The sequence below is a fragment of the Cercospora beticola genome, chromosome 5 (assembly GCF_033473495.1).
Source record: "Cercospora beticola chromosome 5, complete sequence".
In the NCBI taxonomy this organism is placed as follows: domain Eukaryota; kingdom Fungi; phylum Ascomycota; class Dothideomycetes; order Mycosphaerellales; family Mycosphaerellaceae; genus Cercospora; species Cercospora beticola.
In genome coordinates this window covers 4756-32615 of record NC_088939.1, presented here as the reverse complement: position 1 = coordinate 32615, position 27860 = coordinate 4756, and the positions used below count along the sequence as shown (strand labels likewise).

The 27860-nt window shown below is 51.8% G+C and overlaps 10 protein-coding genes across 10 annotated transcripts; 2 read left to right on the top strand and 8 right to left on the bottom strand.

Moving 5' to 3' along the window:
• Positions 1-313: 313 nt before the first annotated feature.
• RHO25_007248 (uncharacterized protein) lies at positions 314-2094 on the bottom strand (the record flags this gene model as incomplete). Its single annotated transcript, XM_023599454.1, has 6 exons — positions 314-493; positions 553-648; positions 721-1387; positions 1448-1506; positions 1575-1827; positions 1892-2094. The coding sequence occupies 6 exons, from the start codon at positions 2092-2094 to the stop codon at positions 314-316; spliced, it is 1458 nt and encodes a 485-aa protein (XP_023449261.1).
• A 648-nt stretch (positions 2095-2742) lies between these two features.
• RHO25_007247 (uncharacterized protein) lies at positions 2743-3436 on the bottom strand (the record flags this gene model as incomplete). The annotated part of the gene is made up of 3 exons (XM_023599453.1): positions 2743-2913; positions 2978-3190; positions 3257-3436. The coding sequence occupies 3 exons, from the start codon at positions 3434-3436 to the stop codon at positions 2743-2745; spliced, it is 564 nt and encodes a 187-aa protein (XP_023449262.1).
• Positions 3437-5353: 1917 nt separating this feature from the next.
• Positions 5354-5771, bottom strand: RHO25_007246 (uncharacterized protein; the record flags this gene model as incomplete). Its single annotated transcript, XM_023599452.2, has 3 exons — positions 5354-5416; positions 5486-5538; positions 5603-5771. The coding sequence occupies 3 exons, from the start codon at positions 5769-5771 to the stop codon at positions 5354-5356; spliced, it is 285 nt and encodes a 94-aa protein (XP_023449263.1).
• A 1230-nt stretch (positions 5772-7001) lies between these two features.
• On the bottom strand, positions 7002-7430 carry RHO25_007245 (uncharacterized protein; the record flags this gene model as incomplete). Its single annotated transcript, XM_023599451.2, has 3 exons — positions 7002-7064; positions 7145-7197; positions 7250-7430. 3 exons carry the CDS (start codon positions 7428-7430, stop codon positions 7002-7004), a joined length of 297 nt encoding a protein of 98 aa, XP_023449264.1.
• A 3542-nt stretch (positions 7431-10972) lies between these two features.
• On the bottom strand, positions 10973-12253 carry RHO25_007244 (uncharacterized protein; the record flags this gene model as incomplete). The annotated part of the gene is made up of 1 exon (XM_023599450.2): positions 10973-12253. One exon carries the CDS (start codon positions 12251-12253, stop codon positions 10973-10975), a length of 1281 nt encoding a protein of 426 aa, XP_023448684.1.
• Positions 12254-13814: 1561 nt separating this feature from the next.
• Positions 13815-15713, top strand: RHO25_007243 (uncharacterized protein; the record flags this gene model as incomplete). Its single annotated transcript, XM_023599449.2, has 4 exons — positions 13815-14217; positions 14274-15232; positions 15290-15347; positions 15397-15713. The coding sequence occupies 4 exons, from the start codon at positions 13815-13817 to the stop codon at positions 15711-15713; spliced, it is 1737 nt and encodes a 578-aa protein (XP_023449149.1).
• A 169-nt stretch (positions 15714-15882) lies between these two features.
• Positions 15883-17579, bottom strand: RHO25_007242 (uncharacterized protein; the record flags this gene model as incomplete). Its single annotated transcript, XM_023599448.1, has 5 exons — positions 15883-16535; positions 16594-16670; positions 16737-17191; positions 17243-17368; positions 17427-17579. The coding sequence occupies 5 exons, from the start codon at positions 17577-17579 to the stop codon at positions 15883-15885; spliced, it is 1464 nt and encodes a 487-aa protein (XP_023449083.1).
• Positions 17580-18418: 839 nt separating this feature from the next.
• Positions 18419-19801, bottom strand: RHO25_007241 (uncharacterized protein; the record flags this gene model as incomplete). The annotated part of the gene is made up of 1 exon (XM_023599447.2): positions 18419-19801. One exon carries the CDS (start codon positions 19799-19801, stop codon positions 18419-18421), a length of 1383 nt encoding a protein of 460 aa, XP_023449151.1.
• Positions 19802-25010: 5209 nt separating this feature from the next.
• RHO25_007240 (uncharacterized protein) lies at positions 25011-26260 on the top strand (the record flags this gene model as incomplete). The annotated part of the gene is made up of 3 exons (XM_023599446.1): positions 25011-25196; positions 25252-25843; positions 25902-26260. 3 exons carry the CDS (start codon positions 25011-25013, stop codon positions 26258-26260), a joined length of 1137 nt encoding a protein of 378 aa, XP_023449150.1.
• A 468-nt stretch (positions 26261-26728) lies between these two features.
• Positions 26729-27535, bottom strand: RHO25_007239 (uncharacterized protein; the record flags this gene model as incomplete). Its single annotated transcript, XM_023599445.2, has 2 exons — positions 26729-27390; positions 27496-27535. 2 exons carry the CDS (start codon positions 27533-27535, stop codon positions 26729-26731), a joined length of 702 nt encoding a protein of 233 aa, XP_023449066.2.
• Between the last annotated feature and the right edge of the window lie 325 nt (positions 27536-27860).

Here is a 27860-nt window from a genome sequence, read left to right as displayed (position 1 = left end):
GCGGTCTCGATAGAACCCCTTCAATTTCCCCGAAATGGAAGCTCGTTAACACATGGCCAAGCAAAGAGTCCAGGAATGTGTACGCTCACTTCTGAAGTTCTCGAAAACTGTCGACCAGTAAGCTTACTGCACATAGCTCCGGTACGTCTCGCAACGGTATCAAGTCGTTTCATGGTTCCCGGACTGTTCTGGTGACATTGAATCCAAGGCCTTTAGCTTTCGAAACTTCCATTCACACTATTCCACTTCCATATCGCAACTCGCCAGATATAGTCACTGTTATAGCTAGGTCATATGGAGCTCAAGTCCACATTCAATAGTAACCTGCGCTCTTCTTCTTCTTGCAAGTAGGCGCATGACGTGGATACTTCGTGGCTGTCACTGTCTTCTTCTTCGTGGTCGTGATGGTCTTCCCCTTCTTTGTAACCGTTGCAGTCGTCGTCGTTGTCGTGGGATTTGTGACTGTTATAGTCGACGTCGCCGTGTTGCAGATCTGTGACGAGGGAGTCAGACATGACAGCAGGGACAGGAGGTGCTGACAGTGAAACTTACCACATCAGCAGGCCTAGTCGCTGTGATCGTGGCGGTGGTAGTAGAGGTTGTGACGAAGAAGCTGATCGTGGAAGTTGTCACTTCTCCGTTCGACACCTGTCGACGAACATTTGGGTCAGCGAGGATGTCTTGTCTTGCTTGGTCGCTGGCGCTGTGGTGCGAACTCACCGTGCATGTTCCGACGTCAGCGTTTTGGCGTGCAAAAATCGAGACATGATCGCTATCCCGAGCGTATCGCGTCTTGGGGGGGCGGCAGGTCGATGTTATGGTTCGGGTAACTGTCCTGTAACACGTCGAGGTCTTGGGCTTTGCAACCGTCACTGTGGTAGAAGCGGTCACAGTAGAGGCCTGAGTCGCTGTCGCGGTGGAAGTCGCACAGGTGCTCGTGACGGCGGGTTGATCCACAGTAGTCGTCGTGGTGCTGGTCGCGGTCTCGGTGCCAATCAGTTCCGCAGGTGTGGTTGTGCTTGTAGTCACCAGGCTAGTGCACGAGCGACTGGCGGCGACAAATGGGGCTGCCGACTGGCTATACACGTTGACACCGTTGGTCGGATTGCCGCAGAATCCACCACCCGAAGGACATGGCGCAGTGCATCGACTGTCGGCAGCTTCATACCGTTCCGGGTTGAGCTCCTCCCCGCACGCGCATCGAGCTCCCGGCGACCCCGAGGAGTCACTGCGCTGAATGGCGAAGTAGCCAACATTTACAAACAGTTCGCCGCTACATTTCGAGCGACACTGTTCGAGAGATGCGGACTCTCCGGCGTTGACTATCGGCCCTAATAGATCGAGAAGCGTGTCCTCAACGACGCCATCGAAACATCCAATGTAGCCGCTGCACTCGGGCAAGAAATCAGCAATCGCAATGACTTCTTCGAGGGTTGTGTACTCTTACAATGGCCCCACCACCGCTGTGTTTGGATTTGGCTCGAAGCAATTGTTCACATACAACGACTATCGCTTGATGTTAACACGATTTCTTCTTGGACAAGAAATTTGAATGCACGATATGTAGCACTTACCCCAACACCTTCACCGCGGCATATTTCAGTGGGATTACCTGGACAAGGTTGATTGCAGCGGGCGGGGTCGACAGGATCGACAGACAGTATCGAAGGAGAGCAATAGCAATAGGGAACACCTTGGTCAATACTTCCATACAAGAAGTATGGGTACCGGTCCACCTTGCAATACTCAGCGCAAGCATCTAGGGTGTTTCCGTTGGGAGGAAAGGTGCCAAAATTCCCAGGTCCTAGCCCATCATTTGTTGGAAGACTAATTGGATCATTAGGTGCCTTTCAAACGCGTTGTGGCTCAGAGACACGGCTCTCGGACATACCAGTACGCGAACGAGTAGTCTCGAACGTCGCACGGCTGCACCGCTTGCGCTGCTGCTGTGCCGAAACCGGCTGCGACTAGCAGCAGATGCCACATGACGATGTGTACAGAGGAGGCAGCGAAAGGTGCGGTGGAAAGGGTGCGACGTCCGAAGACAAGCACAGTCGGGGGAGGCTTGGTGTTAAAAAGCCCAATGGCGGACATGCTGCAAATTGCGTTCAAGCCATCGCTCCAAAGGAGATGCAGTGGCATCTGCTGATGAAGTCTGGAACAGTATTAGCTTGAGAAGGTCGACGCCTGATAGTCTTCCCATGGGAAGCCACATGCGCCACATTCTCGCCTGGTTCTGTTCGTGATTCGTCGAAGTTCAAGCCGTGTGCATAAGCTGAAGAGGGGACAGCGGGATGGAAGAGAGCAATCAGTCGCTGTCCTGCACGATCCTGTGTTCTGTGCAAATTTTCTCCCCAGTCTAGAGCTGTACATTCTGCATTAAGCATGTCGATCGAAAGTTTTGACCCAAACTGAGAGCCTCGAATGAGAACCTCTCCATCCTCCTGCCCAAATTGGGATTAGCTTGACAGCGGCTGAATAAATATCTGAGTCGAAATTGCACCACGACAGCTAGCGCACATTTCGAGCTCTCGCACGATGGCATCTGACACGGTCGGAAGTCGAAGTGATTTCTAGCAGAAGACTCGAGTATCGCGCGTCTTGTAAGCTCTAAGTAGACCACAGCGCCAAGAGAATTCATTCCAAGCTCCGTATCTAGTATTGATCGATGATAAAGAACGTTGCAGTCCTTCTTCCATGTGTGCTTCACGCTCTTTCCTTCACCTGCGTTCGTGTGGCCGTTTATGGACCGCCTGCAATAGAGGTTTTCTCCCAGTAGCCTTGGCCAATACCGCGGCATGCGTTGACGACGCAGTAGTCTTCTGTTTGACCCTTGTTGGGAGATTTGATCACGTATGGTTCGCCGTCTTTGAAGCAACCATTCGTCGAGCATCGAACATTTCGGACGGTGTACTGTGACAGTGGGTCAGCTTTCTGGTATAGATATCGCGGCGGTCTGAGCGCGAAACCAACTTACAGCAGTGTACGCGATTCGCTGCCAGACGCAGACAGCTTGCCCTCTGACTGCCTGACACTCGGATGCCTGCTCGGTGCTGAAGCTCTTAGACACGGAGAAGCCGCCATTGATCCAGGACACTGGCGTGACGCCAGCTTCGAATCCCACATTGACGCTCTCTCCCTCGGCGTGGACTTTTGTGCAGGTCTCTGCTGAGTCACATCTTAGTGTGCCCTGTGAGACTGGAGTTAGCGTTGCTGCGTGGGGCTTTCCAATTGACATCAACATCGCGAGGCTTACGGTAATCTGCACATTCTTGAAGTTCTGGTGCGGGTTGCCGTTACCAACGAGCTCCGTGGAACGTCGGCCAGCACCTTGGCGCTCGAAGATGGATGGTAGACTTTGGGGTTCACCGCTCGGGAGGCCCGCAACGAAGGTGAAGGATGCCACGAGAGCGAAGATGCTGAATATTGGGGTCATGGTGATGTCAAGTTCACTGCTGCAGTGAATCGTGATATGGTGTCTGATTGGGGCTGCTCAAACGAGGAGAAAGCTGTGTGATGTCGAGATGAATCTTAGTGTGCGAGAGCAGACCATTTAAGTGTTCGAGATATGCCCGTTGGATGACCTTTTATCATCGATCTGGGCCGTGTAGCATAGTCGCCGCGGCTCGAAAATATTCCAACACGCCTAAATATACCAGTGGCACAGTGCTTCCAAGCAATGCGCATGACTTCGCTTGAAATCGCCAGTGAGTAGTGGCGCAGTCCGAATTCGTGCCAATTCCAGCCCGCGTGCCAGGCTGTCGGGCATGAGAACGTCAGTCAGATATCCCCATGGGGCATGCGCCCGGTTACACGACATTTTCTCACCGGCTTGCGAGCCGTTGGCATCGAATTCAATTCGTCGATCTGTATGTAAGTCATGGGCCCGAAATTGATCGACGCTGGGGTGCATGGTCCAGAGAGCCTCACCGGTCGACGACTTCGCTTTGATAGCACAGATATTTACAATCCTCGAATCCTGATGGCCGGCTCGAAAGCCGCGTCCCTTGGCGAGGCGTAGACTTCCCAAGACGGATACAGACGTGCTGTGTGATACATGTACTATGCTCCCCTCACTAATGTGGCAGTGAGGCTTCCTTGAAAGTAGGAAGAGGATTCGAGGAATGCTGGGAGGCCGCCCGCTAGCCGTGAGCAGTAGCCACTGCCACATTATTTCTATCGTTAGGATAATCAATTATGTTGTATCATTGCAGGCCCATGCTAAGCTCAGTTTGTACTCTGATCGAATTTGTAGCTCTCGGTACGTTCGTGAACAGGTGAAATCGACTCTTTGGTGTCTCAGAATCTTGCTTCTAATCGACAGATGAGATTGATAGCCGGCTCGCCAACGCGACTACCCACAGCACAAGATGGACCTTCCAACGCTCTCTCGACCAGGCGATGTTCGTACTCCACTACCACTTCTGGCACAACAATGGATCCCGAAGCAAAACGAAAGGCTTGTGCATATATTGCCACATATCTGCATTTAGGTGTACTCGCGTGGCCGCATTTTCACTAAATACCTAACACTTGAAATCAACTCGACAGACTTTTGGATGAACACTGCAGAATCTCGGTCCTGAAAGGGCAACGCTGGTGCAACAGGCTCTCATTGAATATACGACTCTGCCCACTCACTTTGCTCATTCTGTTCTCTTCCACACAACTAGGAGAATCCTACGGAATCGTTTGCGTGTGCAAGGAAAGAATGTTGTCACAAACAGGCAGCTCTCATCCTCGATGTAAATGCAAGACTATTGGGCTGCACGCTCGTCCTTCTTCCTTCCCGCAGTCGTCATTTGTTCGCAACTCGAGCAGAATACGTTGCATTGATCGAAGATTCGCTCTCGATTTGGGGACGGGATGACGATCCTTCGCAACAGTCCTGTGTGCTGTTCCAGGGCATGAAAACTCGACGAGGGGAGCAGCTTTCTCTGAAGAACTTGCATGATGTACGGAGCTTCGGTCACCAGAGTGGTACAAAGTTTCCTACGGCTGAACGGCTGTGAGCTATGGCATCCCCGATCTGTTTACATGTACATATTCTGCTGATGTTCTCCATTGCAACTGTAGCGACCGCCGCCCAAGGCTCTATGCAGACACTTTCCTCGGCTCTTTTGCAGAAATACCGAACATAACTACGATCTGAACTCATGAATTATGTGCTAATCCGATCCAATACGCCATTGCTAAAAGTATGCCTGTGTTACATTAAAGACTGGAACAATGCTTGCTGATAGTAACTCCTCAATTGAAATTGGTTTCCTTCCGTTTTGAGACGCTTTTCATGTTCCGTGGACAGGCTAGCACGTTTAGAGCAGACCATTCCAATTGAGACTTGGGTGTTTCTCTACGACGCACACATGATCACGCCGCCATCCGCACATCCTCCCAGCCCAGCGTTGTATGCATCCTGAACAAATTAATAGTCAGCATGCTTGTCTCCGTGAGTACCACACTGGATCTGTTGTGAACCACTTACGCCTTTCTCATGAACGAATTGCCCGCCTTCGGCTGTACTGCAGCAAAATGTGACTGTACACAACCACCTTCGTTAGCATTACATGGATTATGGGGAGGGTGCTTGCCTGCTTCATACATTTACCCAATGCTTCGCAGCCACCATTGCCTCCCCATCCCCGATTACAGTAGTAAGTTGTGCCACTTGACGATCCGCCCTTACGGCCTTTGCTCTTCCTTGACTTGGGGCTTGGGGCAGCAACCACCATTGCCCAGAGAGCAGCGAAGATGATGAAAGTGGCCTTCATGATGCTCTTGATCGAAACGTCGTAAGCGTAAGGTGATAATAAACAAATGACAGTAACGAGACGATCTGATGAAGCAATACTTCCCTGCCTTCGTCTGGGCTCTTATACCATTGCTCAATCCCCTCCTTATCGCTTCGCAGTTCTTATCATAGCGCGAGTCCCCTGCCATCTCTCTTTCCGTTAGCATTGAACGTCTTCGGCATATTCAGAATCTGTCATATCGCGTCCGCAACACTGTAGCATCAACTGATAAAGATCTGCGTTGTATGCTTCTGGTTAGTCTGTGTGATTACTGATCTCTTAGACTAGCTGTTAGCCGTCTCAGGTGTTCTTAGTAACGCACCAAAACACGTGAACCTTCGGCCCGAAGTATTTCGGGCATTTGTATGCAAAACTCGGTGACGCTGTTCCAGACTGTGCACGCATACCGTTCGTGGAATTCCTGCAAGCGCGGGACGAACACCTAACAGTGCATGGTCGGCCATCAACTTGATGTCTTTCCGAGCTCCCTATACTATCTCTGGACTGATGTCTGGCTTCCTGAATTCACCGAGAAACATGCCGTGATGTAGATGTTTCAGATCACTCGTGCGGTCGCGTGATCAGTTTCAGTACAAGTGCCCTATATTCGATTTCGGCTCCGAATAATATGCTGCGTCTGTCTGGTGCGTTGCCCAAAGTACACATTCCTACATCTGTCCCTCGTGAAAAAGAATGTAAGCATCGAACTCGAAAGCTATGCTTTCAGTAGGGTTTGCAACGGGTCTGCTGTGCGAACTTGTAGACAAAGGTTCCAGTATCGACCATCCATGCTTTAATCGAAGCACAGCTCTGAACTGAGTATGCATCAGCATTGGCTGAATCTGCTCTCATCGGCTCCGTCGGAAGTCGAAAGAGAATATATGAGGCTGCCCCTACCACTTAGCGGATTGCTGAGAAGTCCCTTGCCCCCTCAGTTGGCTACTATCATGAATGCCTTGCGCACATCCTTTGATCGAGTAAAAGAATTTACCATCGCACCTGTGAACTGAAAGTAACAAAGTTGGCCTTTGCTAGGCATAAAAATTCTTCATAAATACAAGTGAGTAAGATTCTTCAAGCTCTGCCTGAGCCAAGCATCACGGACTCAAAACAATCCTTCGTAGACCGTGCCCGATACTCATGTCCATCAGCGGCGTCGTCATCGCAATTGCACTCCGCCAACTGCGTAAAAGCTATACATGCTCTTATCTACTCCGCACACAGAATTGTGCCACCATCCGCGCAGCCTCCCAATCCAGCATTAATCGCTTTCTAAAATCACATCAATCGTCAGCTTGTACACCCGAGAAGCCAAGAGATATGATCTCGGATCAGTGCATCTGATCACTCACAAATTTGGAATGCACAAACTGGCCGCCATAGTCTTGCTTGCAGCAGAATGTATCTGTATCAGTCGTCAGCATCCACAATTTGAGCCAGGCATTCGACTTTCATACAATATCCTTTCGCTTCGCACCCGCCATCACCTCCCCATCCTCTGTTGCAATATGCCAAGATCTTCGCTGACCAGCCCATTGCGTTGAAGCCTAGGAAGGGATCGGGGATGGGTTGGGGTGCAGCGTAGACTGTTGAGATAAGGGCCCAGAGGGCTGTGAAGATGCATGAGAAAGCTTTCATGATGTCGTCGACTGATGTTGTTGCTGTGAGGTGGAAGTGTGGTAGATGGGTTGTGTGACTTTGGTTTGAGTGACTGACTATTGTTCTTGTATTCGCACTCTCATGGTCATGAATTGTGAGATGCGGTGCGAAGGTGAAGTTGCCGGTCTGTACTGTGACCGACTTATGGGAAATTCCTCGGCATATTGGATTGTGAGCGAGGTCTGGACTGCGTTCAATATGCCACATTCGTGAACCTGTGGAGCTATTCTGGGATAACATGCTTGTGCAAGCATAAGCGGAGTCTAGATTCTCGCTATGTGATCTCTAGTCGTCCGTGAGCAGAGTTGTCTACCCCCATATGTTGGATGCCAAGACTCTAGGTCGCTCGTAGAGTCGTTCGAATTCGTAGTGAGCTCTGGGCCCGGTTGAATCCTCATTGTAGTGTTTGTAACGTTGCATCTGTGCTGCATTTTCAGCGATCGCAACGTACTGCACAGTTGCGGCGACATGCGCTCACGGGAATAACGCTGCATCTACTCGGCGAATGATTCTCCATATTCAACTTCGATGTCGCCGGGATACGGTGCTTGGTATCTCAAGCGTCCATAAGTTCAGCTTGGCGTGCTTGGCTCGAGGCACGAATGCCCCAAATATGTTCGCCGATCGGAGCTCGCTTGCATTGCTGCTGATTTTGGCATGCGCGAGTGGGAATACCATCTGACTTTCTGAATACATGTGCACTTGCCATGTACTGAGGACGTATCGAAGTCCCGTCGGAGCATCTTCCGTTCCCTGTGTGCCGTCCGACAGGCATCGGAGTGTGTAATGTGACTGGAGGAGGCAACACGTTCAAGCAGAAAGACGGTAGGAAGACAGATTGCGGCAGAAGCCGATGATACTTCTTGAGTGACCTGACGCTCGCAGGCGTGGTGCAGAGAGCAAATGCTGTTCCCTTCCGAAATATCTCATACAACTCCGCCGGAATTCCCATTGGTCCAGCTTCTGAAATGGCACAGAGCTCTTCTACCCTTCGCTCTCGATTAAGTGCCTCGTCTTGCTAAGATCTGACGCCTTCTCTGCAGTAGCGTAGACCTGCACGAACAGGTTTCCGCATGCGATTTGCCTACACGAGTTTACCTTAACTTGCCGTGTCGACTGGCCGTGTAGATGAAATCCATACTGTGCTGAGCAGCGCACGAGGGTGGCGTGATCGCCAGCGGAGATGTCGTCTCGTGCAGGTATTTTTCTATTAGGTGGTGGCAGAAGTGGTGTTCCACTACGCCATCTGTTGTGGTACCTTAGCAGCTAGGCTACAAACAAGATGCGACGTATAAGAATCTGTAAAACATATTGATAGGAGAGGGGAGGTCTCAAAAAAGAATTCAGCGAGAGCAGACGAAATAGTATTCGAATGAAGGCGGGCGAATAGTAGATTGCACGGCTACTCTAAGGTAGCACAAAGCGAGTGAATATATAGCCTTTTTTCCGTATCGTGCTGATTTTAAAGCAGCCCTGCGTAAGTTACCGTCTTTCCAATCGAGCTTACTGCATTTCCAATCGCCCTTATAAATCAAACAATTAAATCATCATCCTTACAAATAACAAAAAGACCACTAAGGGCCTGAAGCACGCCTTGTTTACTTGTGACAGCCAGTCTGGTGCTCTAAGTCGTATCGTATGAGTAGACTAATGTCAATCGCATACTGCCCCTTGGAACAGGTGGATTATGGGTTCCTTGTTGACTTAGCCGGTACTCCTCGAGAACCGTAGGCAAATCCAGCAAGACAGCCGAGTTGTCTTCATCGAAGCCGTGCGGGCCAGCTCCAGAATATGTAGGTCGTATCGTGCCTTCAAGATTATTTCGATTTGGCGGCCAGGCCGATCCTCGTCTGATAGTAATGCGTACTGACCCGTCTGTTGGGCCAGGACCCCACGAATAAGCTATCCGGTTTCCATCAGTCGACCCTTCTCGCAGGGTTCGGGCAGGTACCGCTAAGTCGATGAAGTCGGTGACTGAGGTGCGACGTGGAGGAGGTTGCGGTCGATAACAACAGCCCAAGTAGTTACGGCAACAAGTCTGAGGATCGGGGAGTGCAGTGGCTCCACAAGTTGCGGAGAGCAGAGCCACGAACTGAAGCAAACAGAGGAGTGTTTTGTAAAGCATCGCAGTAAGTAGGGTCCTTCGAGCGACCTGGTGATGTTGATGTACCAGCTAATGTCGCAAGCCAGTAGTAGATTATATAGGAAAAGCGGCTGGAGACTAAGAATCTGGCGACTGGAACGTGATATTGATGTACTCACGAGTCATGTACTCGATGTCAGGAGCTCTTCGTAAAAATCGTGAAACTAGCAAGGACACCCTTGGGAGATCTGGGGGAAGAACCCTAAACTAATTGCCATAGACGCACTCGGACTCGTGATCTGACTCATCTGGCAGACCGTCAGCTCGTATGTTAGCTTATCAAGCTCGAACTCTGAACCATTGGAAGCTATATTGAGACTTAGGGCAGCTGAATCTGGAAGGAGCCTCTATATGGCGCTCCATCCTTTTACGAGCTTGTGCGGGACACGTGCCTAAGTCTTTGAGCTCCTCGCATCGATGTTCGTAGAGCATGTAAGTGGATTCGTTGAGGTTAGCAGCAGGAGATGGCTTGTCATGACGCTCTCTCGCCAGTTGAGGTCGACCACTAGCTGAAGACCGACATCGATCGCAAAACAAGCGGTGTTGGTTGCAGCCAAGGTCGCTGGTTCTCTCTCATTGCTTTCGTGATGTGCGCATACAGACCCAGTCTGTGAGAATCGCCTTCCCTGGCCTTGAGGGTGTGTATAGTTCTTCCGCTCTATCTGTTCTTTCCAGTGCTAGGCCAGGACACGGAATTGCAAAGGACTGGTCATCGCGAGACAGGTGTCTGTCTCAGAGTCTCTGAGCAACATGATAATAGCAAAGGCCTTTCAAGCGTGGACCAAACTTGAGCGAGCGGTTCGGCAAAGACTTGCATTAACTTAGTGGATCATACTTCGCGGACGGAACAGTCTGTGGTTGCTCCTCCTTCATGCTTAGTACGCCTCTGCCATGTGGCCTCAAAGCACTGGCTGTTTGGCAGATGGATCAGTTTGTCACGAGGGAGGCGATCTCACAGCTGTTTACTCTTGGACCAGCCGGTCCTGCTGGCAACAGTCTGACCGCCGCCTCTTCCGGGTATCCTGAGCACCTGTAGCATTGACATCGTAACCGAAACGATTCCCTACCGTGCGATAGTGCTGTTGGTAGGCGCTTTGCTACAGCAGTGGTTGACCTGGCAGCGCAGGCATGAGCGTGTGGGGGAGTTTCTTCTCTGTTGACGCTGGAATGCTTGCCGTTTTTGCCAACAGTACTGATTGAAGTCACTATCGGCGCAAGCATCTCAAGTGCAATCGAGCCAGCCTACGCTCACGTTGTAGCGTGAACTGGCGGCTGTGAGTAATGCTGCTCTAATCCCGTAACGACAGGCATCTCGGTGGCGTGTATGCGTTTTCCCGTCTGCTTCGGCATGTCTTGAGACTGCCTGTCGGTACGTAGACTACCACCGCCTGTTCTCGTCAAAGTCTTTCCCCGACCTTTCTCGATCTATTCGAGCATCAAACTCCTTTTGTGCCTCGGATTTAGCCAACTGCTTGTCTTCATCCCTGGACGAGAACGTGAAGTCATCGCCATCTGACCTTGCACGATTTGAGGAAGGGGATGTCGACGTTGAAGGCGAGGATTTGCCAGACACAGCTTGTTGTCGTAACCGCTCCCAAGCACTGCCGCTCTGCGCCGGTCTCGACTCTTCCTGGGTGGAGAAAGCATCTCTCACGGGCGCCTGCCGCGATTGAACAGGAGATTGACTCTGTTGTGGCTCTCGACTCCGTGAATAGCTCGCCTCTTGCTGCCGTTGCAGACCCTCCGACTGTCTCCTCGCCTGATCGTCGCTCATCATCGCAGTATCTGACACCGCTGCACTGCCCAGGTCAACGTACTCCGACCCGAACGCGCCACCGGTGGGACTCATGTCATCGCCACCACTCTCTGCTTTCGATGATCTTGCCTCTTGCTGCCGTGCTCTGTTATCCCTCATCGCCTCCTGTGCTCGCTGTCGTTGCCTTGCCATGTCCAGTGTCTCGCCCTCTCGTCGCCCGGGAGTCTGGTCAATTTGTCTGTTCCCAGGCAGTCCATTGTTCTTGCCCTGCTTCTGCAACGTCTCCATCAACTCTTTCAATCTCGGGTCCATTGCTCGCCCAGCAGTGCCCAGCGTAAGAGCGTATGAGCCAAAGAAGATTTGTCCCATGACGGCGCCAATGATCCAATATGCGTTGAACCGCGCCATATGCCAGGCAATTTTCGCGTTCCTGCCTTTGAAAGCCAGAAATCGGTCTGAGTTGAACTTCTCACCGGGCGTGTAGCCTGGGAAGCGGAAGGTCGACATGCCTCGATAGGCCCACAGGCTGGCAATTGCCATCCCCGCTGGTACTCCGAATGAAGCAACTCGTACTGTCTTGGCAGCGTGAAAGGCTAAGGCGTCCAATTCTTCCTGTCGCATGGGTCGCCCGAGGACTTGCTGGGCTTGCTGGCATGACTGAGCAATGGCAGTCCCGAGCTGAGGCGGGTGTGGTGCGGCGCCCAAGAAAGTCCATGGCCGGGGAAGATCATCGAGGCGGACGTGGATGGCGTTGGCGGTGCCGGTGTTGATGGAGATATACGATGGATCGCGTGTTGCGAGCTGGGTGGGATTGCGGTCGCCGTAGTACGGGTCGGCGTCGGAGGAGGGGGCGGAGTCGGAGGTGAAGGCGTCGGGCCCTGCGGTGGCTTCTTCAAGCACCATATTGTGCAGTACAATGGGTGGTGCTGAAGGTGGTGAGAGGTAAGGTGTGGTGTGAGTGTCGAAGAGATGGAGCTCCAGAGAGCTACACAAGTGCTGCGTCATTCACTTGACATTGGCCCACTAGCGGCCCGTGCCTTTTCCGGTCTGGCCCCTCTCACCTCCTCCTCTTTCCCGCTTCACACTTCTCTATCCTCATCTTTGCGCTGCAATATTGGTTACATATCTCATCTCGAAAGAGCCTCAGCATCGGTTTTGTACGCCAGAAGCTCGCTTTCATCACCTGGGCAGTACTATCACAAATGCTACTCGCTCGGACAGCCGAATTTGGTGCTGTTCGTCCCAAACCTCACATGGATAGAACTCGCGCTGCATTGCGGCCACCGGCATGAGCAAAGTTCACCGAGTGCGAGCAATATGATTGTGTCGACACATGGATCAATAACTCTGGACACGAAGCCCCTCAAAATGGAGCACCATCTGACACCTTTAATCACCAAGGCCGTTGAGCATTGCAGGCACTGGAGATTGATGCCCTACCTTTGACATCAATGACGATCGTCATGTGCAAACTGGGATGCTGGTGCTGAAGGTGTTTCGATGCGAAACCCAATATCCTTCGAGACGAAGACGTCACCCACTTGATGAAACATGTGATGACTCTGCCCTGCATTTGGCACTTGTGACAGGATTCAACGGCAAATGCTTTTGTGCTTCCAAGACATCTCTCCGCACAGGTGATCCCTTCACATCGACGCACTTGCAACTTGTTCTCGGGTGAGTTCTGGCAGATTTGACTCGTCTCAGGCTGGCTGACTCGCAGAGCGCAAATGTACATCGAGAACGCTCGCCCGGGACTAGGATTCTTGCTTCATCACAGAGGCTTGTCGAGGCTTTTAGTGTTGTGGCTGATCAAGAACCGGGGACTGATCGTAGTACTCATCGTTCCAACTAGCTGCCACCATGTGCACACGGAGAACATTGGACATCAATGAGGATGATGATCGTGCAGATGCTGACGAAACGGTCTCGAGACAGCATCACATCAAATGTCCTCGTAGGCATCCCTACACCATACCTGGAATCACCATCATCGTGCACAACTACGCACCCCGTCTGCCGTCAGTCTTCCACTCATGTTCGGCGTCGGCATCCACGTTCCCGACTTGGTGTAAGCAGCACTTCGGCCTTGCGAGCAGCACGTGGGAACGGAGTTTGTTTCGCAAGCCCTCCTCTGAAACCATATTTGTCTCTGATCCTGAGCTTCTTGCAACGCAATGGCATTGACCCGATCATCGCACGTGTCTCAAGAACTTCGGAAGAGTTCGAAATCCAGGAACAAGACCAGGAAGCCGTGACGGAATGATAGGGATCAACGAAGTCGTCATGTCCTTTTCTTTCCGAGCTTCAGGTGTTATAAGGCCAATCTCAGACAATTGCACTTTCTGGCACCTGCGTTCGAGAAGATCTAAAGAGCGCCACTACGACTAAATCTTTCGTTACTGTTCTGCCTTTGCTTCCCTTTCATCACTCCCTACATTGCTTCTCATCACACTCGTTCAACATGAGATTCGCATACGTCGGCGCTGCTCTGGCTTTCGCCACCACTACTCTCGCTGGAGGTAGTCCCCAAGGTTATGGCGGAGATAGCGTTCCTCAAGCAGCAGGAGAGCCACGACCTGGAGTCGGTGGCTCCGGCCAGAATGGTGGCGGCATGAACGGCGGCTCTGGTCAACAGCCTCCTTTCGTGCCTGGGCAATCCGGAAACGGTATGCCACCGAATGGTGGAAGGACGCAGAGCGATGCACAGCCCGGTCAAGGTCAAGGTCAAGGACAAGGACAAGCTCCCGGAAGAAGGCCAGAAGAAGGACAAGGGCAGCGACCAAATAGAGGTCCATCTGGAAATGGCATGCAGTATGGTCCTCAGAGCCAAGGCCAAGGACAAACTGGCCCTCAGCCGGGACAAGGTGAGCTACTGGGTTCTCCGCGATTTGAACGACGGATCGGAGCTAATTAATCTTAGGTGGTGGTAGGCCTAGCGGCGCAACCCCACAAAACGGTGGACAAGCACAAGGAAGACCAGGCCAAGGCAGCACTGAGTCCTCTCCCGTAGGAGGCAATGGCCAGCCTCACCAAGGTCAGCCAGGCCACGGCGGAACTGAGTCGTCTCCTGTCGGCGGCGGAAATCAGCCTGGGCAAGGAAGGCCAGGTCAAGGTGGCACTGAGTCGTCTCCTGTCGGTGGCAATGGACGACCTGGCCAAGGCGGCGCAGGCCAAGGCCAACGAGGTCCTTCTTTCTATGAAGGGTCGGGTCAAGGTGGCAGGCCTGGTCAAGGAGGAACGCAGTCATCTCCTGTTGGTGGCAACGGCGCTGGCAATGGCGGAAACTTCCAGTTCCAAGGACCTCAGTGTTGCATTCAATCGTCCCCCGGAGGCGGACAACCAGGACGACAGCCATCTTCAGGCGGTCCGAATGGCCCTCAGCCTGGACAAGGTGGACGACAGTCTTCTCCCACCGGCTCTTCACCTGGCAACGGTCAGCCAGGGTCTCCAAATTACGGCTCTCCGCAAGGCAATGGTGGCCCACCGCGAGGTGGACAGCAGTCTTCGCCAATCGGCTCATCTCCAGGTCAAGGACAGCCGGGACGCGGTCAGCCGGGACAAGGACAACCTCAGCCAAACAGACAATCTCCTCAAGGCTACGGTGGCAAACGTTCTGTCAAGCGTCAAGCTGGTGGGCAGATGCCACCTAGCACTGGCGGGCAGATGCCTGGAGGTGCTGGTGGGCAGTCTCCTGCTGCAGCGGGGGGCTCTGGGTCATACGGCCAGTGCATCTCTCCAGAAGAGGGTCTACAATGGCTCGATCAGTTCATCTCTGTCCTTGGTCACACTGCGCCTAACCTTGAAGAGACTGCGAACCAGATCATTGCCGATCAATTTACTGAGATCTCGAACTCGATTTTGTCGCTGCAAGGCAAGCCTGTAAGTGATCTGACACTGACAATCAGCTCATTGAAGACGATGCTAACCGCTGTGCAGCAAACTGCGCAAAGTGTTGCAGCGCCAAGCAAGCAGGCTTGGGTCCAAGGCATTATCAGTAAGTTGATCGGAAGCTTCTTGCGGACATCGAGCTGACATATTTGTAGAAGCACCTCCTCCAGAGGGCATCCAGACTCTGGATGTCGTTGTTGGCTGCAACAAGCTCGTCTGGTACTGGAGCTTTGAGAAGGTCGGAGCTGGCCGTTACCCTACTAACGGCTTCAACCTCTTCACCCTTACCCGCGGCGGGCAAGGTTTGCAGGCTGAGAAGCTCAACTTGGAGTTCGATAGCATCGCTTGGGGTCTGAACACTGGCGAGATTGGCAGCGTCACTTATGCCAACGGAACCGAAGCTCAAGCTGCTATGGAGTTCCGAGGTGGTCCCGGAAAGGGTGAGGGTCAGAGCTCGCAAGGCGGGAAGTAGAGGCATGACAGTGAGGATCGGGTAAGGTTGTGTTGAGGAAAAGCTGAAACTTACAAGATGGAAAAGATGTGGAAGTCGTCAGAATGGTTCGGCAACGGGATTTGGGATAGAGGTATGGAGCAGAGCATGTCTTCCACAACGCATACATTGTATATGAAATTGCCACGCTCTATTTGGCTTTCAGCGGGGTTATTGTCTGCTTCTCTCCACTCCTCTGGCTACTTGACTCAACACCAATCGAGATTGGAACTCCTTCCAGTGGAGTCTGCTGTCCGCTGAGCCACTGATAGTCAGCATCTGCCAGATACTTGTAGTCCAATCCGCGGATCTCATCCTCTTCTGACTCTCGGAGATGGCACCCTGGGATCTTATTGATGATGAACAGTAGGATGCAAGACACGACGAACGACCACGCGGCACATGTCGTTGCAGCTGCGAGCTGATAACCCATCTGGATCCAATTCTGCTCCCACCATCCTCCAGCATACGCTGCTCCTGTAACGCCATCCAAGGCTGGCACCCACGATGCTGCGAAGAACCCCGTGAGCATATCGCCAACATAGCCTCCGACTCCATGAATGGCAAAGATATCGAGGCCTTCGTCGATTGAGAAGAGGTATTTGTATTTGTTCGTGTAGAAGCAGCAGACTGAAGTGAGAAGTCCGATGAGTGCTGCTACGTAGACGGGAACGAAACCTGCGGCGGGAGTGATTCCTACGAGGCCGGAGATTATTCCGGAGCAGAAGCCGATTATGGAGAATTTGTGAGTGTGGAAGTATTCGAGGAGGACCCAGCCGAGGCCGCCGCCGCATGCTGCGAGGTCTAGACAGATCGAGCGTCTAGTCTGACGCAGATTAGTGGGAGGGGAGAGGTGACTCACTTGTGTTGATCATAACATAGATTGATCGTAAGCTGAGATTCGCCGTTGAGCCACCATTGAAGGCAAACCATCCGAACCTAGATGATGCGGGCGATTAGCACGATTGTCGAAGCGCTCACTGTCTCATTAGCGTCTGGACTTACCAGATCAGAATGGTACCCAGACCAACGAGGAACGGGTTATGTGGCTTATGGTGTATGATCTTCCGTCGATCAGTCGTAGTCGTATCACTTATTCGAGGACCCAGCATCATGCTCCAAGCTAAGGCTGAGAATCCGCTTGCGATGTGTACAGGACCAGAGCCTGCAAAGTCCAGAACGCCAAGCTTGTACAGCCAGCCATTTGGATTCCACTCGAAGTATGCAAGAACGTAGTAGACAAAAGTTGTCCAACATAACAAGAAGAGCATGCTGGGCCAGAGACGTCCTCGCTCGAGCATCGCTCCTGCCAAGATCATTGCTGTAGCTGTGACAAATGTGAAGCCGAAGCAGGCGTATAGCAAATCTGGAATGTCGGTGTTCGCGAGAGAAGGAGAGGCAAGGACGTTGTGAAGTCCTGCTAACGACATGTTGCCCAAGAATGGATTCGTGGCTCGCGACTATCAACTGTTAAACATTTTTACTGGCTTCGGGAGCGATGCGAAACGGACTTGGTATAGAGAGTATCCGTATACCCAGAATTGTATGCCGCAAGCACATGCACAGAACAGCGATTGGAACACCATTGTCAATGCTGCTTTCCGTCTGTGCATACCGGCATAGAGAAAGCCGATGGCCTAGTGACAATCAGTCCATATACAATGCATGGTTTGAATTGGACCTAGCCCGACTGACTGGAGTGATCTGCCAGCACAAGATCGTGCATACTGCAAGCCAGCATAGATCGCCCTTGTCATAGGGTGAAGTCAAGTCTTGGGTCAGTGGATCGCCGCCTTGTGGGTTGACCCTGTAGGCTGGCCATTCTGTGATTTGCTGGATGTCACTCATGCTTGGAGAAGGTCGTCTTGGGTCCGTGAGCGCGATGGCGTTGTGAACGAGATCGCTTCCTCATGCAAGACTCTTCCGCTACTCATATACTCGTATCGCCCAGAGATAACACAACAGCTAGAGCCAGGATGGGACGTTCGCGTAAGATGCAGCTAGCATGAAAGCTGGAACGTGGCTGACACGTGGCGACGACGCTTGACCACTCGAACACCTGTTGGTCAGCTGGAGACGAGGAATAGATAGGCTGATATCGAAGCCGCTGCAGCACCTATCTCTTATCAGTGGACGAACTGCCAAGACGTCTTGGTACTCTGGGCACGAGCTGGAGATGAAGACATGCTCCCAAGATCGTTCCGTTCCTGTGATCGAGAGTTTACAAATCTGGGCCTGGAGCTTTGCAATAGATTCTTGGAAGAAAAGGTGGGATGCAGCTGAATTCAATAGTGAGACGCCTTCAAAGCCCGGGATACCAAGCAGAGTTCAGCATCCGAGGAGCACAAATCCGTGGTCAGCAAGCTCACGCCACGGGGAGCTCCAGAGTGTGCTACAAGTTCGGGACACGGAAGATATGTCGGTGCTCGTACACGGAAGAAGAGCAAGTTCGTTTCGACTTGGCCTTCTGAGATGGAGTGGTCGGCATCAGTCCTGTTGGAGGCAGTAATCAAAGTAAAGAGAGTCATGCTACAGGAAGGCATGAAGAGCACGAGCGATAGGAGACATTTCGAAGGGTCTGTATGACAACCCGGTTGAACACTTTCAAGGCTGGAGTCCTGTAAGAGCCTGCTCCCATACACCATTAGCGCCGCGAAGGGTCTGCATGCCGATGCTCATTTCATCGATCACCAATCTTCCGCAACAGTGGCAGAGCAACCTGCACCTCCGATGTAGTCTCTAGCCTGGCCCTGATTATCAACCACCTTGGGATGCTTGTCTTTGCCATCTGCATCCCATTGCAGGACGCCCGTCGGATCAATGACAACCACGTTCTTTTCCTCAGCCAGCAATCGATTGATATCTTCGTGCACAATTCGTCGCGCGACTTTGTTCAGAGAGAAGACATCGCGGAAGGAGATGACCACTGCACATGCGTCCGCGTATGCTCCAGATCCTGGATCGTTTGGGTCTTTTTCGCCCAGATTCCGTGCCAGTGCCCGCGTTAATATCTCAGCTCCCGCAAAGCGAACTGCTCCACGCATGTGGAAGATGGCGATCCGCCGGGGGCAGTCTTCGTCGTGGGCATCTGCTGTCTTGAGCGTAGCGATACTGGTGGCAACGGTGGAGCGAGCAATCTGGCTGACGTCCATCATGTGGAAGCCCATGTCTCGTGATAATTGTTCACAGATGGACACTCCACGCACACTGTTGCCCTTGCTATCGAGTTTAGGAGAAAAGGCAGCCAGACCGACTTGTCCTGGAAGTGCTCCGAGGATACCTCCAGCAACACCGCTCTTGGCTGGGATGCCAACATTCGACACCCAGTCGCCGGCAGCATCGTACATGCCACAGGTCGTCATGACTGATAGTACCTGTCGTACGCTTGCATGCGGGAAGATGCGTTCTCCTGTGATGGGATGGTAGCCTGCATTGCTCAGCGTTGCAGCCATAAGTGCCAGATCTCGGACTGTAACGTTGATCGAGCATTGTCGGATGTAGCCTTTGACTGCTTCCCGAGGATCACACTGAATGATTCCTGCGGCCTTGAGCATATGAGCAAGTCCCATGTTACGATCCCAGTCTTTGAGCTCAGCTTCGTATACTTCCTCGCAAACGCTCAGCTCTCTCCCGGCCAGCTTGGACATCACCTTCAAGATCCTGTCTGTACGCTGCTCGGCAGTTGCATTGGGCGCGACTACCAGCGAGTGCGCGGTGATGGCACCGGCATTGATCATGGGATTCATGGGTCGATTGGAGCCTTCATGGAGAGAAAGCTCGTTGAAGGCGTCTCCTGAAGGCTCGACGCCGATCTTCTTCAGGACTTGCTCCAGTCCGGCATCCTCGATGGCCAGGGCATAAACAAAAGCTTTGGAAATGGACTGGATGGAAAATTCGACTTCATCATCGCCGGCCGAGTAGACGTTGCCATCTACCATGGCAATGGCCACGGCCAATCGAGAGGTGTCAGCTTTGGCGAGTACATCGATGTAGCCTGCGGGAGCTCCAGAATCATCGGAACGTGCATGCTCCAGCACTCGCTTCAAATAGTCGGGAATCGGGGACCTCATTATGACGATCGCTGATGTGGTGATACCGGGATTGCGATGGTGCCGTCGGTGTAGATAGCTCCGTTTCCCAGATTCCCACTTTCTAATGGCGGGGTGTCATAGCTCCTACGCTTGGCCCTAAGGTATCTGCCAAGGGCTTTAGGGCTTTAGGGCAGCCAACGTTGGGCCCGGGCGGGTCTTGGAGAAAATGATTTCTCCAGAACGTGTATGCACATGTCAATTTCGATCATATGGCTCATACCACATGGCTACTGTCTACCCTAAGACCTTGTGCCCTAGATGAGTGGAACCGTTACCGTGTTTTAGGCGTTCTCATCCTGTCCCTGCGGCTGCTGCAACGTGACAGAGACCATACCCACGGAGTTACCTCCATAGTATATGAGGAGGCGTCCAGTCAACTTTTCGGGACCGTCAAGTGCAACTTTCCGCGATGCATTTCTCGACCTCACTTTATCTTGCAGTTAGTCTGCTGGTCCTCCACTGCTCTGCACAGTGCAATCCTACCGGAAATACCATGCTTGGACCTTGTATAAATTGGTGCTACGACAGCTACACTTCCCCTAATGGACAACGAACCCCCTCCGACTGGCTGGTAAATCAGTGCTTGAAGGAGAACTGCCTGACTTGCAAGTCAGTAACCTCGATCGATATAAGCTAAGTGTCCTTGAACACTGACTACGGATAGAAGCTGAGATCAACACGATGGTGTACTGTTTCATCAGAGCCACGCTGGCACGATCTGCGGCCCGTCGTCCCTCATTGACAGAGCTGTCGTCTTACGACTGCAATCATGATCTAAGAGCACTCTTTCTTGTTATTCTGCGCACGACCAACCAGATGATCAAAGAGAGAAGTAGCAAGGACACAGGATGAAGTGCAAGACTCAGTGAAGTACCAGTCATGAGGGTACACATCGTTGGAGCGTCAGAGTCAATTGATAGGGTCAGCGATCACCGTAGCCAATGATCGTCAGCTTACGACCATGGAGCTAGGGCTCTGCGACTAGGCAGTTCCAGCATTCTCTGGGTCGTTTTGAAGTTAGTCTTGGGCAATGCATCTGTTTTATAAGCTACGAGTCTATAAGTTCCAAGAGCAGTCTGCCTCAGATGAAGCAACTCAGCCTCCAGATTACCTGCTCCACCAGCGTAACTGATGCCTATTCGCAATCCATGTAACACACTCCAGACGTGACACAGGCTTGAAACGTAGAGAAATAATGCTGCAAAGGGAAGACGTCTCAAATTCAGTGTCTAGTCTCTAGGCTATCGTATTTCATGTATCTCGATCGCGGTTTGACCCCTTCACAATTCTCACCATCGTCAGTCTTGCTGCGTGTAGCTGAGAGACCGGTCATTTACCGTTGATGATTGTTGCGTTATACTCGTGACCCTCACATCTCTTCCCCGCGTGCTATCGTGGTCTTCTTCATCGTATCGAGCTTTAAGGGCTCTGCTATGTCAAGAAGTTAGGTCCATATCCTGTACGTCTGTGGACACGCCATAATGCTCACACTAATTTGTTCCTTACTTGCTCTCCTGCTCCTTCTTCTCCCTGTGGTCTTTGTATACGCTGCGAGCTATGGCCACGACCGGCCATACGACGACTCCTGCTGCGACGGTGAAAGTATCCATGATCAGCTCTGATTGTGGAAGCGATGAGTTTGTAGAAGATCGAATGTGGCTGTTGGCGTGTAGTGGTGAAAAGAAGATGATTCCGCGGGCAGAGAACGAGCATGCCGGAGCTCACTATATGTGCTCACTATGCGATGTCCACAAACCTTGATGCTTCACATCACGAAGCGGCTATGCTGCTCCAGACCGCCACAATAGGATAATGCGCGCGAACTCCGTACGCATATGCCAAGACCTTCGCCTCAAAAAATGTTGTTGGTGGAGTGATATGCTGGTGCATGCTCAGCTGAGCTCGCTCTGCCCTATGAGCTTGTGGAAAAGGATCTGCGTTCTTAGAGTAAGCGAGGAGTAGCATAACACAAGCATACCTGTGAGTGGTTGACGTTGATCATATGTCAGAGCAGAGCCGTCAAGACCAGGTTGCAGAGGCCGCCCACTCACACCTTCCTGGGGCTTCCTGTCCAGCTACTGCAGAAATGCTGGATGCTCCAAGCATAGCGTCTCTGCTTCCAGCAGGGTGTTGTCGTTGCCATTTCGCCCTCCTTTGCTCGCGCACACGAGATTCTCCCAAGAAGCATCAGTTGCCACCAGCGTCTCGGTATCAGTCGCTGCCTGGCAAACTCGGTGAACCGCACTGGCTTCTGCCAAACAACAGGACCTAGGCTGGTACATCTACAGATGCGACGCCATCTCACGTCTCTACTGATATCACCTGACGAAGTATTGCGCGATGAGCGTATGGACTGCGATCACGCCACGGCAAGCTAACATTGGACGCAGTACACCACGAATCGAGCGGTCTAGACTTGCAGAGTCTGTTTTTGTCGTTGTTGACATAGATTCAAGTATCTAGAGCTGTTGTACTCAGCTCTGAATCACCGATTGCGGGATGTGATGGGGTAGTCATGAGTAGGTCTGCGGGAACTTCAGTGGGCATGACTCGCAACAGAAGTGGAGGCAAGTAAAAAGTCCTTGAGTGCCAAATGAGTATGGAAATAGCACAGGTGTTAAAGTTTGTTTTCTAGTGGATGAATGGGCTGAAATTTTGCTCAACATATGCTCTTGGAATACCTTAAGGATTGTGCTGGATGCTCGATGCGGGAGTGGCCATCATCTGGCTCACTCCCATAGCAATTTCCCATTATCTGCAACCGTCTCGCCGACTTCAACTCACTTCCTTTCGCAAAACACGACGGGAACTACGCTTTCGGTTGATTCTGTTGCTGGGAACTGCGCGATTGTCGGGTAAAGTCCATGTGGTCTTCGGAGAAGCTATGCTCTATATTCGTCCGGACTTTGTGCGACATTAATGCGTCCCTTAGTCATTCTCCGCGACGTCACGAACCGCTTGGCCACCATAGAGCCGATATATATCCCGTGACTAAGGATAAGTTGACCAAAGTGGGCTTTCGACGAGGCGTCCAAAAGGCCGAAACGTAGTCTCTCCACAACGGGTCCAGATTCTAGAATATAGGGAGATGCGCGCTTCGTTGTTCTGAATTGTAGAATATGAGCTCTCTACACCAATCTGATATCCTACGATGCAGCTCTTAACTTCACTTTACTTGGCATTCTGTCTGATGGCTGCAAACTGCTCGGCACAGTGCAAACCTGATGGCAACAGAAAGCACGGGCCTTGTCTGGATTTCTGCTGGTACATGTACAGTAACCACGATGGATCAGTGTATCCAACCGACTACCAGTTGGAACAGTGCACATTGAAAAACTGCCAAAGTTGCGTGTAGGTGATCCCAGGGTACGCGAGCTGCGTGTAGTGGAATATTGATTGTTCTCAGAGCATAATACCGACACGATTGTGGCTGCCACACTCGAAAGTGGCTGGAGCAAATCGAGCGCATGTGTGGGAAGACGATGGATTACGGCCTCCCGGTGGAAAACGCCTCAAAACATAACATCGTCGAAGAGAAAGAGGAGATGAAGACGTTGAGCAGCAAGACTCTTCGCCGGACTGTTGTACACGAGTTCTTGAAGTTCTGTTGACTTCACCTTCACGAAAGATAGCTAGAGACTCTTGGCAGGATTGAAGCGATTCACATTGACAATGCCTAGCAATTCTCTCTCGGTGACCATGGCGCAAGGTAACCTTGAGAGTTGCGTTTGACGCCAAACACGGCGAGACTGTGAAGTCCATGGCCTGTTTGCGAGACTAGGAGTGTGCAAGCGTTGCAGCATTTCAACATCAGTCGAGCAGGCAATTATCCTAAAGAACCTTAATCGCCTCAGAGACCAATTTGAATGCAAGCAAGGCATTAATTATGGCTTGAGTGGCGGAGACTCCAGAAGAGCTGGTCGTGCTGAGGATTCGGGGTTTCGTCCATGCTAGCTCCTCACCACCAGGATCAGCAAGTGTTTCAACGGCAATTCGTCCAATGTGCTATGAGGATTCTACTTCCGGTTTGAACGGCAACGTTCAGTTGTGCTTCTCGATCGTCGTGGGAACGCGCCGAAGAGCGGAGCCCCTTGAGAGAGACTGATGGCAAGCTATTGGCAGAAGAACATGGATCTGTCACTGCCAGACGAACAAGAACAGGTAGAATGCGGTAGATGTCCGTTACCTCTTCATCGATAGAACTCGGATCTCGTTGAGTGTGTAACGCCGGTGAGAATACGAGATCGTAGAGAATGCCTGTAAGGGTTTTCAGATACAAGAGCGGTTGCATGGCGGATTTCGTCCACTCAATGGATAGGCATTGACAGGAACATCACGGGTGGCGCTGAGGGTCCATACAACAGTCTGTGCCTGCTGAGAGGCTCTGCTCGTCATGTCGATGCGCACGTTGCCGGCCAGAACACTGTTCCATGCCGTGGATTCCGCGGATCCTCCACCATATCAGGGGGCAATGGCGTGTCGAGCCGCCGCCACGGCTTCCGGCGCTTCTGTACGTGTCGCTGCTCGCGCAATCGTCCTTGACCGCCGGTCTCATTCACTCTCAATTTCAATCGTTGTCCGAGGATGATCGCGTCCACGCACACTGGAGGGCAATATGCGAATTGCACAGGAGCGGCGCATTCTTGAGAGTCGGTGGTGAACAAGTTGCACGGCGCTGTGGGCTAGCTGATCAGCCGTCTCGGTCAGGTCGTCGAAACGACGTCGTTGTTCTGATGATGTTGTAGAACGTTCCGACAAGGAGATCGGGAGCAGGTGGGGGAAATGAGGCACCAAAGTCGGCAAGAGGTGGGGGGTAGACGCCAACTTGAACATTCCTCCAAGTATTTCTGGCCATATCGTCGCACGACGCTGAGATGCTGCACAGTCGGTGGGTCTCAGCTCCAGGATCACGAGAACATTGCTATGGGCTACGAAGAACGTTTGTCGAAGCCTGCAACAGGTAAATTCGTCGCTACGAGGCATCTCTACTAGTTTCAACGATCCAGCTCAATCAGCCGGAGTAACAGCTTCGGAATACTTGGGACAACGTGATCTGTTACGTGGACATGGCCAACTACGTCTCAATGTCTCGGTCACGATGTGGTCCGTCGGACGCGGTTATACAAGATAAAAGAGATGCGAATGAAAGAGTGCTTTCCGCCACAACACGGAACTTCAGCACAACAGGATGCATATCAACCACCTTGCCGCTCTTCTGTTAGCCACACCAGTGTTATGTATCGTCCATGAAATAATAGTTGGTACATTCGGCACGCCGGCTTTGTACACTCTGGGCTTCGACGATGAAACGGAGCGGTTAACTCTGCTGAGAAACACGACCACTGATGTTGCAAGCTCATGGATCGCATTGAGCGTGAGTGCAGTTGGAACTCCTTAGATCTATGACACGTTCTGACACCATTGAGTAGCACGACAAGAAGGCCCTGTACGGAACTCAATTCGGGTCCTCTCCTGGTGGATCACCCTCCTTTGTTAGCTATAGCATAGTCGATGGTACCACCCTCGTACCGAACAACAAGACCCTTTCGTTGGGTGGGGAGTGTGCCAACAGTACCGCGAACGCAATCTTTGTTGTCGCAGACGAGAGACCACCTTATGCTGTATATGGAGTGCCATTCGGCAGCAATGCAAACTGTGGAGCTGTCATGTCTGTCGATGACACTGGCGCTTTGGACGAAGTGATCCAGAACTACACTTACGGATCCGAATCTGCTGTTCATGGCATGGCCATCGGCTCCGATGGCTCGTACTTGTTCTCGGCTGATGATTCCGGAAATCAACTCTGGACGCACAAAATCAATCGACCTTCGGGTAATCTTACCCTCATGGCCAGCGTCTACGGACCAGAATCAGGATCGAATCCCCGCCATGTTGCAACGCATCCGGCTGGAGAATATCTGTACGCTGTGCTAGAGGAGTCGAATGAAATCGGACAGTACTGGATCGAGGTTACGGGGCAGCTGAGATGGCAGAATGTTAGCTTCGGTCTGATTCCATCAAGTAAGCACCCCAAGATTTGGATCCCTGCTTTCAGATTTGTACTGATGCGACGCTTTAGCGGTCAATGGTTCCCAATACTGGTCCGATGAAGTCGCTCTATCAAAGAGCTCGAACTTCCTATGGGCGACATCCCGTTCCCGTTCAACTTCGTCGACTGGCTACATCTCCGCATTCAATCTCACAGCAAACGGCACAATTGACCAGCAACTCTTTCTGTTGCCGACGACTTCAAGTGGAGGATCGGCGAATGCAGTAGCTCCGAGCGGTTTCAATGACGAATATGTGGCATTGACTGACTCGTCCGTGGGCTTCGTCGAGATCTGGAAGCTGGCTGCGAATGCATCGGCAGCGACGGTGGTGTCGCATCTCGATCTGAATGACGGAGGGTGCTGTGCGAACGCTGTTTGGTACTCCTGATTCCAAAGACGAGGTGCAGAGTGCGCGCATAACTTGGCTGTTAGCGACATCGCAGCAGAGGCGTCCTGGCGGCGACTCGAGGAAGGCTTTGTAGCTGGTTGCTGTGCGCTTGCAGCAGACCCTGCAGATATGACGATCCGTTTCCTTGCGTAAGTGCAATTTGTAGACAGCAAAGCTGTCTCTAAAGGAAAGGCCTCTTCACGGATACTAGAGGCACTAAGTAGGTCAGGTGTACTGAAGAAGACTAAAAAGGTGCTCTTCTTCCATTTTCCAAACATACTGCGATGTAAGACCATCAGTATCGGATCGAGAGAAGACGATGACCCACACGGCAACTATATCCATCAACATCGATCAATCACTATTTCACATTGTTTACAAGAAAATCGTGCACGAAAAAAGGCGGCAGCAGCTCAGGTGAGAGGCCACCTCTCACTCAGATGAAGGCACTTCTCATCATTTTCTGAACTACAAAACAATCTGCAGTGTCTTCGCGACGCTCGGAACGCCTCTCTCGTTCATCGCGAAGAGATAATAAAATCCTGGAATCAGGATGCCAGAGTCCGAGGGCAGAGTTACTATATGCGCAGCATTGCTTCTCTGCACATTGTTCAACGGAATGCGTCGCTGATCGCTGTTGACCGAGTGTGTGGCAGATCCCATACGAACGAGAGCCAATGTATGTTGAGTTGGGTAGTTCATATTCACAGTGATGGTGCTGCCTGCTTTGGCGACACGGCCGTTCTGCATCGAGCTGTCGACGGAGAAGATAATGGGGCGTTCGGCAAGGCTCATGTCATCGTTGAAGAGATATGGAGGGGAGAAAATTTCTCCGTCCGGGTGGTCGATTGCGCGATTGCAGCCAGAATCGTCTTGGCCGGGGGCGAGGTTACCGCACATGCCGCCACCGCTAGTGAAAATTCTGCCGTCGGAGAGGAGGAGAGAGATGGCATGGTAGTTGCGTGGAACTTTTGCTAGTGCAAGACGACGGAATGTCTTCGATGGTGGGTCGAACAGCTCCGGTGCAAAGATGGAGTCGTCGTCTTGGAATACGCGTGAGACTCGCTGTCCGCCTGTAATAATCAATTGGCTATTGGGCAGGACAACGATGTTGGCAAAACCGCGAGGATCTAGAGTATTAGGTAGACGTTCGACTGTTGCGTTGGCAAACGGTTTGCCGATGGTAATTAGGTGAGCTCTCCCAGTAGCTAGACTGGCAGTGTAGCTTTAACTACCTCCGGCGGAGAAGATCTTGCCGGCGATGGCATCGTACATAACATAGATCCCGCATATGGCGTCTGCTTAGGGGTCGCGGATTCCAGCACCTTAGATTGAACTAGAGCCTCTAGTATCGATCTAGTTTATAGCCATACTAGGCCCGGCGTAGAACACTGTGCTATTAGTCTATAGGAACAGCTAGGTATAATTGTCTGTTCGCTAGTCTCCCTCCTAGTCGTTAGATATTAAGATATTATCTGTTTTAGCACTAGGTAGCAATATCTAGGAGTTTATACTTAAATCGTAGACTTCTCTAACCTTATTCGTACGCGGACTAGTAAAGGTACCGCCGATAGTAAAGACCTTTCCGTTAGAGAGAGTT